The sequence below is a fragment of the Trichechus manatus genome, unplaced genomic scaffold (genome assembly GCF_000243295.1).
Source record: "Trichechus manatus latirostris isolate Lorelei unplaced genomic scaffold, TriManLat1.0 scaffold00159, whole genome shotgun sequence".
In the NCBI taxonomy this organism is placed as follows: domain Eukaryota; kingdom Metazoa; phylum Chordata; class Mammalia; order Sirenia; family Trichechidae; genus Trichechus; species Trichechus manatus.
Genome location: NW_004444095.1, coordinates 612146 through 628926, shown reverse-complemented (window position 1 = coordinate 628926; position 16781 = coordinate 612146). Strand labels below are relative to the sequence as shown.

Sequence of the window (16781 nt, the reverse complement as noted above, 5' to 3'; positions counted from 1 at the left end):
AAGCTTTTTTTAAAGTTATAAGTAAATGTGCAGTAGCCTCTTAACTATAGAATATATTATAATATTCCATACTTAAGCTTCCACTATTCAGGACCACTGTGGCAGAAGCATCTCTCTCTTCCCCTTACCCCAAAAATATATAGGAAGGATCGGCCCCTGTAGGTACTTAACTTTCTCAGTATGCTCCTACAAAAAAAGATTGGGTTCTTTCACATGTTCCTAGGAAGATAGCATCACTTTTTGGAGCCCCTAAATAAGTGTTCTGTGTTTAATATAAATGCTCAGGTATATGTTTTAAATTATTTTTGTGTTGTCTAGTAGACAAGGCTTAAGCATTTTACATGTTAATGTCATATGGTTTCCCCATAGAAATGTGAAAAGAAAAGTAATCCCCACGAAATATTTGTAAATGACGATTTTTGTTGTAGATTTCTAAAGAATTGTAGCACTTATTATATTCTGCCTGATATATCACTTATTTTAAACTTTTGATACCGGCTAATTTAATGGACATTCCTAGTTATTCTCTTAATACCTCTTAACAGCATAAGATACTGTATTATTATGACTTAAGATATCCTTTTTGTTTATTTTTCTTCACTATTATATTAGCATATTCAGTTTTTAACAAAATGTATGTTTTTAACATAACAGGATTTTGCTCTGTCTTTGTAAAATAGAAGATACCTAGTCTCTTACTTTGTATAGTTGAAATTATCCTAATAGTTTAGTTTAATACTTGGCAGTCTAATGAAAGTAGGCTCTGCTGAAAGCTTCAATATTCATCCCTCTAGATTCTAAACCCTGACTTTATTTTTTACTGTACATATATATAAGGAGTAAAGAAATTAAGAATGTCAAGGGAAGTAAAGCCTTCTAAAAAGCTTTAACTGAAGATTAAGGGTCTGTTCACATTTCAGTGCCTCATGTATGCCCCTGAGAGGCGGAAGGAATGGATTGGGCTAGAAAGATCAAAGCAGAAGAAAACAAAGCTGGAGAAAACAAAGCTGGAGAAAAAATGGAGTCCCTTTGTTCCTGAGATTTCATGTGCTAGAGTAATTGCTTCCTTTGATCTAGAAAAAGAAGACAAAAAGATTTCTGTATGAATTTATATAGATTTCTATATTAATCCTGGCTTGGTCAATACTAGCTTTATAACCTCGGGAACAGTATTTAATCTCTCTGAGCCTCAGTTTCCTCATCTATAAATTGGGGGTGATATTAGTGCCTACCTTGAAGGATTGTTGTGAGGAAAGAATGAGAGAATTCTGGGAAACAGTGCCTGACACTTAGTAAGCACTCATAAGAGTTAGTACTGTTGTAATTTTTATCAGTCTGCACAAGACTAGAATCATGGGCCTTGTTTATTTAAAAGGTTGATTCTTACGGTTCCCCTTACCATGAAAACAGAAAATAAAATATTCCCAGAGCTGTGTGACTGAAGTACTGTAGTAGTATTTTGTGTGGTAGAACGCAGTCTAGTATTGTAGCCCACCACTTTAATATGCAGATTTTGTTATATATTTATATGTGGCCATTTTGATGCCCTCATTTTACCTGACTATTCCTTTAAAAAGCATACGAATAGGACTTCATAAATCTGCCCTTTCTTATGGACTGAGACCGTATTCTTGGTAATACCCAATCAGAACAGTTAACATGAAACGCAGTTCTTAAAATGTTGGGCTTGATAATGACTTTCCCACAATTGCTATTTTGGGTCCTTTCTTACTAGCCTGAGGAAATGACAAGATTGAGAAGCATGAACAGACAACTCCAGATAAATGTTGACTGTACACTGAAAGAAGTTGACCTCCTTCAATCTAGAGGTATAGACTTGATTATTTGATAAACCATAAGTAATAGTGTGGTATTTTAAACTGCTTAAATAGCATTAATTTTGCTTTTACAGATTTTAAGAGACAGTTTTTATCCATTATAAGATTACAGTCCTGGTAAAGAGATCCCTCTCTCCCAACCCTTGTCCATGGTCATGGATCACATTTGGGGGATCAGAAATTAGTTTTACTTTGGCAATTTCATCCTTAAGTTCTTATCATTTAGCCTGTTCTATGTTGTTACTCTGCGTTTATCCTTTTTTAGTTAGTCATTTACTGTGAATATTTTACAAATCGATGTGTTTTAATTCTAAAACAGTAGAGTTTGTATTATGTGATAGTCGTCACAAGTATCTGTAAACATAGGGATCTCAAATCAAAATATCAGGTATCTTAGTTTTAAAATAAATTCTATATGCCATTTTTTACATGTTGGTATATCTGTTACATGAAAACATTCAACTATATCTTGTAGTTTTAGTTTTTTGGATTTCTTATAGAAGTACACTGCAATAGAAGCTCTCTTAATTGACTTCCACTTCCCCAGCTCACCAGATTAAGTGATGTTCTTCATTTCTTCTGTAAAATTAACTAACTGATGTACACAGCTGCTGCACACTCATGACTAGTAGTTGAATTATCTGCTTACAAAGAGTCAGTTGCATCTGTTCCCAAATCTGTTTGTGCTGGTTACTGTAAGTGAATAATTTAATATATTGTTTCATAAACTGACATGAATGCGGAAGAAGCTTCTCTTTCTATAAAAACTAAAGGTGAATGCTTTCTAAAGACTCAAAGACAAATTACTAAAAAAAGAGTGTGTGTTAGATATGAGTGAAAAGAACTGAATAAGGGAAAATCAAAAATCTAAAAGAATTCTGTCCTCAAATTTCTTTATAAGTGTTCTTAGTTTCTTTCTTGCTCCATTCTAAAGAAATCAAAACAGGAAACTGTAGATCAGGGGTCAGCAAACTAAAGCCCATTGCCTATTTTTGTAAATAAAGTTTTAGTGGAACACAGCCATGCCCATTTATTTAGATACTGTTTGTGGATGCTTTGTGCTGCAATGGGGAGTTCAGTAGTTACAGCAGTAACTGTATTACAGGTGCACAAAGCCTAAAATATTTACTGTGTGGCCCTTTACAGAAAAAGGTTGTGGACTCCTGCTTTAGGTCATCATGGGTGTGGTTTATGTAAGAAAGACAATACAGAACTTCAGTCAGCAGACACATACTGTAAGAAAAAGTCTTGGTCCAACATAAAAATGTTGCTATATCTATATGTCTCGTTACATTCAAAGCTCATGTGTGTGATTTTTATTAACAATTCTGTGTTTTGATCAGCCTTTTTCTTTTACCCACCAATTACTGTTCTGAATTATGGCAGCTAAGAGAGCTTCTACTGCATTTTCAGAGTATGTAATAAAACACCCCATTGCCATTTTTAGGCAATATTAAATGGTAGAAGCAGGTGATCCAAAGAGATAACGGACCTATCTGAACAATAGACAAAAGCAACTTTGAATGTGAAAGCTGAGCAGTCTAATCAGGAACCCTAAAAGTTATTTTCAGAAGCCTAGTCATTGCACAGCCTCCTAACTTTAAGCATTGAAAGAATTAATATGAGTAATGCGGGGGTTACACAAACGATTGCTACTATATTATAGACAATTGCATCATCTTTTTTGCTTGTGTGTTCTTTGAAGCAAAACGAGAAACACTAACTCAAACATTTGGTTAGGCTATTTATAGTAAGCCTTATGAGATCTAGAAATGAGAACATCAGCTCTACCTTAAGTAATTGAAGAAATATATATGCCGCATCTTAAAGCATAAAAAGATCCAATTAATACATCAAATGGCATTGTGGCTTTCATGCGCTGTCATAGGAATTGTTTTCAGAAAATGATCTTAAAATAGCGTGTTCAGATGGATCTAATGTCTGTAGTAGTACGTGCAAGAGAAACCACTTTCAAGGTTGTATAAGCTAAGAGCTATGTCTTTGGTCTGCATTGTTCAATGACTGTAACAGTGAGCTCTTTTTGGTACTTCAGCATTTTTAAATTGCCTTTCATAAGGGGTCCAAACATATCTATTTTATACCAAGTTCTATCCTTCCACTCTCTGCAAAACTTTTAATAGTGAGTTTCCAATCTATAACTTTTAAGCTAGAGATGGAATCTAGGTATTATTTTGGACATTTAAACTAGATGAATTGTCAGTACATGATTTGATGAAAAGCAGCTTTGTTGTTGGTTTTGGTGAGGAAAACTTTTGTTGGAAAAAGAATTAGATCTACAAATCAAGAGATTCAATATAGTTGAACTGTCAGTACCATACAGCATTCTCTGTAAGTAAGCATAGGTACAGTTAAAATGCTTAATTGAATTGTTCATAGCAGTCAGATTACAGTGATAGGTTCGAAGAAATGAAGGTAGGACCCAAAGCCAGAACTTGGGATCAGAACTGACCTTGGAGGAATCATGGCAAATGTGGCTGAAATGTGCATCAGGGAGTGAACATTTTAAGAGAGATGAAATTTTTGTGGCAAGACAAGATTCTTAGGGATTGTTTTATCTAGTTATTCTGAAATCGGCACCATACCATCTTCTGTCATGGACAAATCTGTAGGCAACATTTAAGATTCTCCTTTTTTAAAAACTAGGAATATATAAACTGCTGATGTCATTTCTCATTTACCCAGGTTGCTTAGAGATCTCAAAATACAACTTGATGAATCTTTGTAATTTATATATTTGGCTTATTCCATAGTTAAATTTATAATGGATAAAATTTAAAGGTAAATTATGAGGGACATAAAATGAGCTTTCACGGTTAAAATCCTCTTTCTCATAATTTGGTCATTAAAATCAAAACAAGCAGAAAGAGAAAATAGTTCAGCCATCGTTTCATTTATCTTCATTTACTTCCCCAAATGCTCCACATGCTTAATCTTGCCTAAGGAGACTAGCCTTACAGTTACAGAAATATTTCTTCAGGTGATACATTGTAGACAAGCACTGGTGTGGTAGTTTTCTTGGGTCTTTTCTCACAATGATAAAAAGTAAACACATTTTTAGTGGGAGGATAGTGGGATAATATAATGAGTTTTAAAACCCTGGCAAACAATTTTCCTTCTTTTATATGTTACTTCCATAGTTTCCTGAAAAATAAAATAGCAAGAGAAAGAATCCTAAATGCCTGGTGGTTTTATTTTTTTTATAGGAAACTTTGATCCAAAAGCCATGAATAATTTTTATGACAACATAGAACCCGGCCCAGTTGTACCACCCAAGCCTTCTAAAAAAGGTGAGTAGGGAAATGTCACAAACATCATAGAAATAAATATAAAAATTCTTTGGAAGTTCACATATATATCTGAATAAATTTTCATTAGAGATAGTTATTAACTTGTACAGCGTTAAAAAAAATACCATATTGATGTTGTTGTGGCAATAATGAAATGTCTCAAATTTTTAAAAAGCACTAGAATAGCTCCTAGAATTATTGTCAGAAATAATTAAATGGGATATACAATTTATTTAAAAAGTGAATGTGAAACAGTATATTATATAGTTAACATTACAGATTCACTCAGCACTATAAAAACTACTATAGTCCTAAAAAATAATTCTCATAAAATAATTAAAATTTTAAAGGTATAATGTTAGAATGGAAAGTTGGATCTGCAGTGCATCTAAAGTTATTTAATTGGCAGGCAACAAAAGAATACTGGTGTAATTAAAAGGTGAGCATAACAATTTATGTGGACTAGGTGCTTTCTCATCAAGAACAAACTAAAATCCCGCAAAACCAAGGTTTGGAGGAATTCTTTTTGGATAATTAATTAGTAGATAGAAATGAGTTAATATTAAAGGTATCAAATGTGCTCTCCTTATTTTTATGTACCAAATGTTTAAGTGGCATTTCAGTGTCTTAAAACAATAATTTCAATTAAATTTAAATGTCGAGTCATTAAATTTAGATGAACTTCTTTTGTCTCATTTTTGTTAATGACCCATGTTGTTTTATAATTATAACTCTTAAGACTGACCTAACACATGCATTTCATATTTTAATCCCTTTTGTTTCAAGCAACTCAGGATAGATTGATCATGAAGATGTAGAATAATTGAGAATGCTTTATTTTTTTTAAAAAATCACTTAAGGGTGTAACATTTAAAAATTTCATCAGGCTTCCTTAAATAATTTTTAATTAGGAAATGTATAAATTCTAAATAATGTTACCTGACCTAAATTACTTAAATTTTAGGTAAACAGCTTTCAAGCTCAGTACAGAGTGTTTTAAGTTTTTCATTTATAGGTTTCAGCACAGTGTTCTTTTTACTGTTTAATACTACCATGGAAGTTTCATCTGATCTGCATTTAAAGTAATCTGACTTCTAAAAATGGTACAAAGCAGAATCTTAGTGGCTGACTGCCAAGTACCAGATTTGACACTGTGGCAGCATTATGTGCAGTTTCATGCTGGAAGTCACTGAGTTGTACATCACTGATCACTTTAACCTTTTAGATTCTTAATATATGAGTCTTTAAACTTGATTTTGCCTGAGTATCTATTAAGGAAGCATCACCTACTGGTAATAACAACAAATGAACTTCAGTTAATTGTTTCAAGGGCCGTCCTGGAGGAATCACCCTGTTTAAGGGAGTGCACTGAAAAGTTGTTAACCTAGGAACAGAGGACCAAGTCGATGAGAAATGATTGGCAATATTTGAGAAAGAAAACTGATCATAGGACTTTAGTGAGTGTCTGTATTGATTATATCACATTCATTTCTGATTATTCTTGGTCAGATGAGCTAACTTGTTGGTTGCTTAATTACCTTGGTCTTCCTTTCTTTGTCTACTGTATTTGATTTTTTTTTTCTTTTGCATACTACTGCCATCTTTTCAGAAACAGAGAAAGAAGAGAAATGAAGATAATTCTTTTTTTTTTATCATTGTAGTTTAGATGAAGTTTGCATTTCAAGTTAGTCTCCCATACAAAAATTTATACATACACTGTTATGTGACCCTAATTGCTCTCCCCATACTGTGACAGCACACTCCTCCTTTCCACCCGATTCCCCATGTCCATTCAACCAGCTCCTAACCCTCTCTGCCTTCCCATCTCACCTCCGGACAGAACGCCCGTTTAGTCTTGTATCTGCTTGAGCTAAGAGGCACACTCCGCACGAGTATCACTTTATATCCCACAGTCCAGTCCAATCCCTGTCTGAAGAGTTGGCCTCAGAAACTGTTTTAGTTCTGGGATGATAGAGAATCCGGGGGCCGTGCTTTCCGGGATTCCTCTAGTCTCAGTCAGACCATTAAGTCTGGTCTTCTTACTAGAATTTGAGTTCTGCACGCCACCTTTCTCCTGCTCCATCAGGGACTCTCTGTTGTGTTCCCTGTCAGGGTGGTCATTGGTGGTAGCCGGGCTCCATCTAGTTCTTCTGGTCTCAGGCTGATGAAGTCTCTGGTTTATGTGGCCCTTTCTGTCTCTTGGCCTACTGCTTTCCTTGTGTCTTTGGTGTTCATTTTCCTTTACTCTGGGTGGTTGGGACCAATTGATGCATCTTAGATGGCCACTTGCAAGCTTTTAAGACCCCAGACGCCACTCACCAAAGTAGGATGCGAAATGAAGATACTTCTTAATTTTTATTTGATAGAAATTTTCTAGGAGGAACCAGTCATCATTTTCATCATGTATCTAATATGCCAAGTTTGTTCCCATTTCTTTTTCTCTTTCAGTTTCTCACATAATCCATGTGAGGTAAATATTACTCTCCATTTATAGATGAAGGAACTTGAGGGTACAAGGTTGACCTCAAATACATGCTAGTGCTCATTCTAGTAGAGCGCAGATAGGGAGGAACAGCATTTATTTCATTGAAATCAAGAAAAAGTGTTGAGGAAGTCAGTGGTAATCAGTGTTATCATGTAAGAAGCTTAAGAAGAAATTTGTTTAGAAGAAAGTTGTCTGTGATCTCTTCAAGATTGTCAGAAATGTGCAGTGAGAGTGAAATCCAGACTGCAGTGTGTTCAAAGGATAAGGAGATTTAAAAAAAAAGAACCTTGGGCCCATAGTAAGTATTCCCATAACTTTGTAATTGATGCTCTTCAGCAGGCCCAGGCATAGGACAGTGCGCAGGATCACACACCCCTCCAGCTCACCAAACCTCTGTTATTGCATGCAAGAGGTGCTCAGATATTTGTTTCATGAATCATTGAATATGGATTTGGCATTGTAATGTCTGCACTTCCTAGGAGTGATAGATTGCAGGGTTTATCGGGTTCCTGACCTTGTTACGTCTTTGCCATTGCCTTAATCTCTGCAGCAGGCCTTTGAACTCCACTAGAAGATGTTGAGTAAAAATTCTTTTTTTATCATCTCTTATCTCTGGGGAAGCCAGTTGTTAAACTGTGTCTGCTTGATCTTTCTTTTTAAAGAATTATTACTACCTACATTATAACTCATAGGTTTTGTAGTGTATGGTATACCTCTAATAGTCAAGGAATTGGATCATGGATACGGTTATTAAATTGATGAGTTTTTTTTTTGTTTGTTTAATTTCATTGGCACAGTTTTGACCCACTCTCAGCCCAGGCACCAAATAAATAAATAAATGAAAAGCCCTAAAAAATACTCTTTCACAAATGAAAGAAAAAAAATTCCATGCTAGTTTCATTAATGTGATTGCTGTGGCTTAAAAAAAAAATCGGAGTAGAGGACATAATTTTCATTAGTTTATCAGATTATGTATGTGTTTATTATATTCTTATGAAAAACCTATATTGAAAACACTTTTGGTTCCAAGGTAGAACATGTGCTTATTTTAGCTAAGTTGTATAATTTACTGCTACAGTGCTTTCTCTTTAATTGTAACTAATGACTTTTTAGAAGGGATTGCCAGTTAGATATCAAGTTCTCGTTTTTCTTTTTTTACACTACGAATGTCAGTTAGCAAGGTTAATAGCAGTAGTTTAAGGCAGCACCATTTTGACCATTAGGAACAATTTTAGCGCTTTAACGTCCAGCACTACTTCCTTACATTTAATGGCCCTCTGGAATTCTAAAAGACTATGTATTAGGTTGTTTGGCTTCTCATGTTATGAAGGCAGTGCCAAAGGCATCCAGATTACACAACGGTGTAAACAGTCAGTGTGCTTGGCTATTAACCAAAAGGTTGGAGGTTCAAGTCCACCCAGAGGAGCCTCAGAAGAAAGGCCTGGTGATTGACTTCCAAAACATCAACCTATGGAAACCATAAACCAAAAATATCCCCTGAAGTCTTCTTAAAACCAAACAATAGTTTAGCTTAACTAGTAAAGAATGTCTGCCTTGAGCATTATGCCCTTTCAGGCTCTATCTATATGGGATTAAATTGACAACAGCAACTCCAGAGATTAGATAGGAACCTTAGGAGGCAGTGAGTTTATGTTAATGGGGGAGGAACAACTCAGAAAAGGAGGGAGAGAATGGTAACACAACTGGAAGAATGTAATCAGTGTCACTGAATTATGCATGTAGAAACTGTGGAATTGGTGTATGTTTTGCTGTGTATATTCTTAACAAGAACAAGAAAAAATACTAAAACAAACAAAACCTTCTAGAGCACAGTTATACTCTGACACACATGAGGTCACCATGGGTTGGAATCTGCTTGATGGCAACTGTTTTTTTTTTTAATTGAAGCAAGAGATTAAAACTTAGAGAAAATAAATTTTTATTTTAATAAATAATCCATTTTCTAGTCTGTTAAGAAAAAATAAATAAAATTCTTCATTTTCCTATCCATGGGATTAATTTTTTTAAACACGCTTAACCCCTTCACTATGTATTATCCTAACAGGGTATATTCACTGATTAAGGATCGTTCTAAAACTATAATTGTTGTATAACTGTTTTACATGTCACTTATTTAAAATTTAGTAACCTATATACTAATTGTCATGATACCATTGCTCTGTTATTCCTCAGTTCAGTGAATATTATAATGACTACAAAACCAGAAATTGTATAGAAATTGCTTTGCAATCCAAAACTGGCTTTAAAAAAAAAAAAAAGCAAAATCCCTCATTGACATCTGTGCATCAAGTTCTTTTTACACATTTAGAAATTATTTAACAGTGATTTTTTTTAATAGAATTATGCATGATCCATGGACTGTCTGCACACTCGGATTTTATAATGATTCTTATTAGATCACTAATTCACTGGCAAGTTGTAAATGTTTGGGTAAAACTGGAACCCTTTAATACAGATACAAAGATGGGACTTTGCTTATTCTTTAATGTTTTCTCCTTATCACCTAGCCATTATTTTAAATCATACGTTTTTCTTTTTTTGTAAACCTCATGTTTTAAACTCATTCATTCGTATGTTTTTCACTCATTCATTCAAGAAATATATTAGGGCATGCAATGAAACTAAGACCAAGCTTTATCCCCAACGAGCAAATAATTATGATGTTAAGGTACTAAGTAAGAAAGGAAGCTACATTTTTTGGATCCCTTGTTTTCTGCCTGGGCTATGTTAGGCCCTTTGATGATAATTATCTCATTTAAGCCTTGGATTTGTTACCCATTTTTCAGCTGAAGATGTTGGTTTCAGAGAGATTAAGTAACTTGATAAAGGAAACACTGATTAACAGTGGCAGAGATATGTTTCAGACATAGGTTTGTTTGGCTTATGCTGATTTTTCCTTTATCTCAACCAGTACACATGCTTTAGGAGAAGTTAGGAACCACTTCTGAGAGGATCCGGTAAGGCTTTATGGAAGATCTGGCATTTAAAATAGACCTCAAAGGTTCAGTAAAATTTCTGCAGTTAGACATTGAGTAAGGGTGGCCTAGACAGGGAGAAACAGCATGGGCAAAGACCATCAACAAAGTGTTCTAGGCTGGAGGGTAGAATATTGGGACATAAGCCTTGAGAGTTAAGATGAGGGCAGAATAGGGATGGTCTTTAGTGCCAGCCCATGATTTTGGCAGGCATGGAGGAACTGAGCAGATATATGCAGATTTGTGGCTTTCTAGCAGTGGTGATGTTAGTGTTGCTAATATGTCATTCTGCCTTGTGTCTTTGGGACCAACACCATGTATTCGAGGTGGGGGGTTCCTGCTTGGTATACTCCTCAGCTAGGGAATTATACAAGGCTTGCATTAATATTCCATGACGTGGTCTCATTAATATGAAGCTTTATCTAGCTCTCTACAAGCACATTTACACTAAAAAGACTTTTTTTTCATGACTCATTTAATTCGAACAAAATTTGCTAAAACTGATATTGGGTAGTTCCTTAGAGTTAGTTGTAATGGGATTCCAATTATATGAGCAATTTCTTAAATATGTGTCAGAAGCTGGATATGTAGATTAATTATATAGATAAATATGTAGATAGATGCTAGACACTACCAAGGTAAGACGTGACTCCCACCCCAGGCAGTTTATACTCTGTTGTTAGGTGGCACTCATAGCGACCTCATATGACAGAGTAGAACTGCCCCATACAGTTTTGTAGACTGTAACCTTTACGGAAGCAGATTGCCAGGTCTTTCTCCCAAGGAGCTGCTGGAACCACCAACCTTTTGGTTAGCAGTGAGCACTTAACGGTTTTTGTCACCAGGGCTCCTTAGTTTAAACTCTGCATGTATACAAAGAGTTTTAATAAAAAGTAGAACAGAAAACCATCTAAGATAGCATCTTTATTATAAATGAATTTCTATTTTAGAAATTTAATTAAGCTTTAATTATATAATTATATTGTTAGTGAGGGTGTAAAATGGTGCTATTCTATAATACATAGTTTTTTGAAACCTTTCACCTTTTTCTGTTAAAACTTATAATTAATATAACTTGATTAAATTCGGAAATTCTTTGGTAAGCCTTTACCATCATAGATTTGAAGTCAAATTTATTTTCTTTTAAGCACTTCGCAGATTCTAGTTTTTTTAAATTAAATTGGCCATTTCTAAAGTACATCTAGTTTAATGCAGATTGGCTTACAATACCACTTACTTAAAAAACAAACAAACATGAACAATGACACGCAAGTAACTGGTAGAATTGGTTAGAATAAACGACTTGCAGTTATTACAGATATATGCTGGAAATCCACATGGAATATAGACGTTTATCTGAATAATAACTGTGATAATTAAAAAGAGAGAAAGAGAAACAATACAGAAAGGGAGACAGAGGAAGACACTTTTTTGGAATGGACTTTGTAATTAAGCAGTATTTATGTGTGTGTGTGTATGTGTATAAGCTCCTCAGATGATTCAGATAATCCCCCCACCCTCATCATTGGTAATGCAAACGGTGGCAAGAACACTGACCTTTGGTCTTGTTCGTCTTGGCCATCTGACCTTGTTCAGTTCCTGTCTGTGCACCACAGAGAGGTGATTGATCCAAATACTTACTTCTTTATTTTATAGGATTGTTGTAAGAATCAGTGAGATGAGAGGTATGTGACATTATGAAAGTGCTTTACAAATCTAAGGAATAGAACTTTATTCTTTGGAGGCCAAGGAGATTAAGTCAGTAACTGCTTTCATTTACTCTGATAATGGAATGTTTAAGTGCCTGTACGCTACGCTAAGGGGTTCTGGAGCAGTAATTACCAAAGGCCTAGGTGCAGTGGTTAAGCGCTTGGCTGCTAACCCCAAAAGGTTGGCAGTTCAAACCCACCAGCGGCTCCGTGGGAGAAAGACGTGGCAGTCTGCTTCCATAAAGATGACAGCCTAGGAAACCCTATGAGGCAGTTCTGCTCTGTCATATGGGGTTGCTGTGAGTCAGAATCCACTCGACAGCACCCAACAACATTGTACTAGAGGACTGCTGATGGGCTTATAACTGATTTGAAAATGTAAGATCTAGCTTTGGTTCTTATAAGGGCAAATATGAAGCCTGCCATTTTTCATTTATACATAATATAGAAGGCTGCTGACTAATAGCCTATAAATTAACAGAAACAATATTCTACCAAGAAATTGGGATGCCTTCAGTTCTTGTCAATGTTGCAGAGTGTTTACTGGGATTTTGTACATGTAGGTAATTGAAATTCCTGAAATGACTTGGGAGAACGTGTTTCTCAGTACATAGTGTTATTGTGAGTTGGTTCTCATTTTTCAGGTACTGCTATTCTTGCTTTTTAATTATAAAATGCTGCAATTTAATTTCATCATTTTTATTGTAGTGGGTTCTTTGGTTAACCTCACTGTATTTTCAACTTATAATTTTCTAATAACTGTTGCTTACTAGGAGAATTGCTAAAGTATAATCTCTCAAATGTTGCTTTCACATTGCATTTAATTGCTATCACTGAGTTTGCACCCCTGACCCACTAGAAAGTGGGAAGCTGGTGAAATAGGGCATTTGTTCAAAGTAATTAGAGAGGATCGAGAAAGTTCTAAGAGCCATTGCTCTGTCTAGGTTGTAAGAGCACTATTATATATGGTTCTTGCCTTTACAGGGGAACTAAAGGTAGTGTAAAGTAATAGAAAGATTAAATACTCAACTGTGTGGGTCACTGTGAGTTGGAATCGACTCCACGGCAATGGATTTGGTTTTGGTGTTTTGGTGGGTGCTAGGAGAGATCCTCTTGCTAGTTAATGACTTGATCCCTTCTTACTGGCTTTGCTTCTTCTTATGCAGATTCCTCCGATCCCTGCACAATTGAGAGAAAAGCCCGAAGAATTAGTGTGACCTCCAAAGTACAGGCAGACGTCCATGACACCCAGGCAACAGCTGCAGATGGTTTGTACTTGTGTATCCTGAGTTTGTGCAGCATGTCCAAAGACGTGTTAACCCACATAGAGTTATCATAGCCAAAGCCAACCCTTAATTTTGTTCTTTCAAAAATTGTTCTCTTTATTAAGTTTCTAAGACTGCACCGTCCAGTAGAAATATAATGTAAGCTTCATATATAATTTTAAATTTTCTGGTAGTCACATTAAATTAAAAAAAAAGAAAACAGGTGAAATTATTTTAATATATTTTATTTAGCCCAGTGCAGCCTTTTTGTTAGCAGCCAAACACTTACCCATTTTGCCACCAGGGCTCCTTCATACAAAATATTAGCATTTCAACATGCAGTCGATATAAAATTATTAGTGAGATATTTGACATTCCTTACTTCATACTAAATCCTCAAAATTTGGTATGCGCTTTACACTTTACAACTTTCAATTAGACTGACCACCTTCAAATCCTTCCTTTTTCACCATTGGCATATTTCCATTTTTGAAAAAAATAACTACTTTTCTCTGATTTTTCAATTTATCTTTGAAACTTGTAGAAAATACATTTAGGATTTTAAAAAATTTCAGTTGCATCTTTTGAGCAATTTTTCTTCTGTATCGTAATAACAATATAATATAAACATTATTGATTAAATAAGTTTATTTAAGTTTATTTGTGAGAGTTTTAATTTTTATGGAAATGTAGCCTATTAAAAATGAATCAATTTAAAAATAATTAGTCTTAAAGGAGAAACCTATTTACTTCAGGTCTTGTTTATAAATATGTATATTCGTTTTTGGTTTTATTTTTTATGAGGCCCGAAATATTTTAACTTGTTAAATTTTATTCTGTAAAAGATTGCACACCTGTAAATCAGATAAGAACAGACATCTAAAATGTCTTTTGGGTTTTAGATGCTTCTATTCAGCAGTACTGCTCTGTGATGAAATGAGCAGTGTCTTTTTTTTAGGACCAAAAATAATTCTAAGTTCTGTCCCTTTTAAATACATTTTTTGGTGAGTTACTTTAGAGTGATTGATTATTCTAAGTTAAATCCTCATGGTACAAAACAGTATTGAGAGTCTTCAGGTACCCTGGATTAGTTAGGTTAAAAGAGGCTTTTCAATTATATGAGAAAAAAAAAGAGTTTGACAAAAACCTTTTCATATTAAACATTTTCCCTGCCACAATCTAAAATGGAAGCCTACACTTTAAATCAACGTATGAAGACAGAATGTAACAGCTTAAGGACTTAATATCTTAAATTTTCTAATTTTGAAATAAATACTTCAGGAAATAAACAGTTGCCTGCTCTAGAAAAGTAGAAAATTGAGTTTTTAGAGCTTGTCCATTAAAACCAACAGAAATAAGATAGGATTTTTTTTTGTTTCCAGTGTTTGGGGCCTATTGCCCGTTTAAAAAGTAGAGACTACTATAAAAGACAGGACCTTTTCTGGAAATGGCATAGTGAGCATTTTCCCTCTAACATAAGGCTTTAACAGTGTGCTTTTTATTCTTCTATATAAGACAAAAAATAAAACTATCAGATCTGCGTGTTTTGGAATCATGAGCCAAAAAACACAAGGTGGGTTATAAAGGCAATTAAAAGCAGCAGTTGAGGCAAGAGAAGCAAGCCCATCTCCTTTGTATAATCATAGGAATAGGCTGAATTTTTTGTGATATTGTAAAGCTAAGAACACCTTCCTGATTGAGGCCAAGCCTTATCATACCTTGGGGTAAGGTTCAGGGTCTAAAACTCAATTCTCTTTACTTCTTGGGGAATGATTCACATCAGCCATTTGTCACGAAAGACACATTTATAAACCACAAGTCACCTAATAAATTTCCAGTGGAAGATAGCCTAACCCAAAATGGTAACTGATCAGGCTTCCCTAAATCTATTTCTTTTGTTACCTAGTTAGGAAGGTTGCTTACCTTAGATCTTAATCTCATTTTCAATTCACTGAACATTGCCTGTGCTTTACAGGTGGATTATCTCAGCCTCCTAACCTTGCTCCAAATTCCAGGGTAAATTCTACCAGACATCTTTAGTCTTTTATTTACTGACCCCACTTCCAATAAGTACTGTTCCCAAAAGGTAGGATTTACAAATTAACTCTAGAATCAAAGAGCCTTTTTTAAAAAATCATTTATTTTGTTGTTGTTGAAAATATACACAGCAGAACATATATCAGTTCATCAATTTCTACAAGTACAATTCACTGACATTGATTAGATTTTTTAAGTTGTGCAACTATTCTTACCCTCCTTATCCAAATTGGTCCTCCCCCACTGACATAAACTCACTGTTCCCTAAGCTTCTTATCTAATCTTTCAAGTTATCGTTATCAATTTGACCCCGTGTAGATAGTTCGAAAAGAGCCTTTTGAGCACAAGACCAGAGAGAATGAGGACCTGGAGGAATACAAGATCAATTTCGAGTTTTTGATAAAAATCCCGGAACCAGTGTAAGGCTGCCAGCATTTTATATTGCCAAGTATAGATACTTTTTAGAACTAATATCCGAAAGTACAGATAGTGCTATAGGGAGGAAAAATCAAGGTGGGTTGAAGTTGCCAGGGAGGACATATAGAGGAGACAGAATAATTTAAGATCCTATATAACATTTCTATTTTTTTCATTTGGCTAGAATATAGCATAATATCCACTATCTATGGATAATGAACTAGGAAGGTAATCTATGCTAGAATTCTATCCATCTTCTTAATTAGACTAAAAAAAGTAAATTGTTTAGAACAAAGTAGACTGTATGTCATCAACTTTCTGCTCAGTTATGCATTTCCAGTAGATATGTTTACTAATAAGCTTACACAGTGCTAGGAAATGACCTCCCTTGCTTTTTGGGTCTTTTTTTTTTTTTAATTTTATTTTTTTTTTTACTGTTGCAGTTAAAATGAAGTTTACATTTCAAGTTAGTCTTCCATACAAAAATTTATACATACATTGTTATGTGACCCTAATTGCTGTCCCCATACTGCGACAGCACGCTCCTCCTTTCCACCCGATTCCCCGTGTCCATTCAACCAGCTCCTAACCTGCTCTGCCTTCCCATCTCACCTCTGGACAGAAGCTGCCGGTTTAGTCTCTTGTATCTACTTGAGCTAAGAGGCACACTCCTCACGAGTATCACTTTATGTCCCACAGTCCAGTCCAATCCCTGTCTGAAGAGTT

At 34.9% G+C, this 16781-nt stretch overlaps 1 protein-coding gene across 2 annotated transcripts in view; it reads left to right on the top strand.

Moving 5' to 3' along the window:
* TAB3 (TGF-beta activated kinase 1 (MAP3K7) binding protein 3) overlaps positions 1-16781 on the top strand; it is a 51323-nt gene that overhangs the window by 28569 nt on the left and 5973 nt on the right. For both annotated transcript variants that reach the window (XM_004386233.2, XM_023740565.1), the window contains 3 exons: positions 1736-1829; positions 5063-5146; positions 13503-13604. In XM_004386233.2, coding sequence (XP_004386290.1) covers positions 1736-1829; positions 5063-5146; positions 13503-13604 — 280 coding nt within the window. The remainder of the gene's footprint in view (positions 1-1735; positions 1830-5062; positions 5147-13502; positions 13605-16781) is intronic.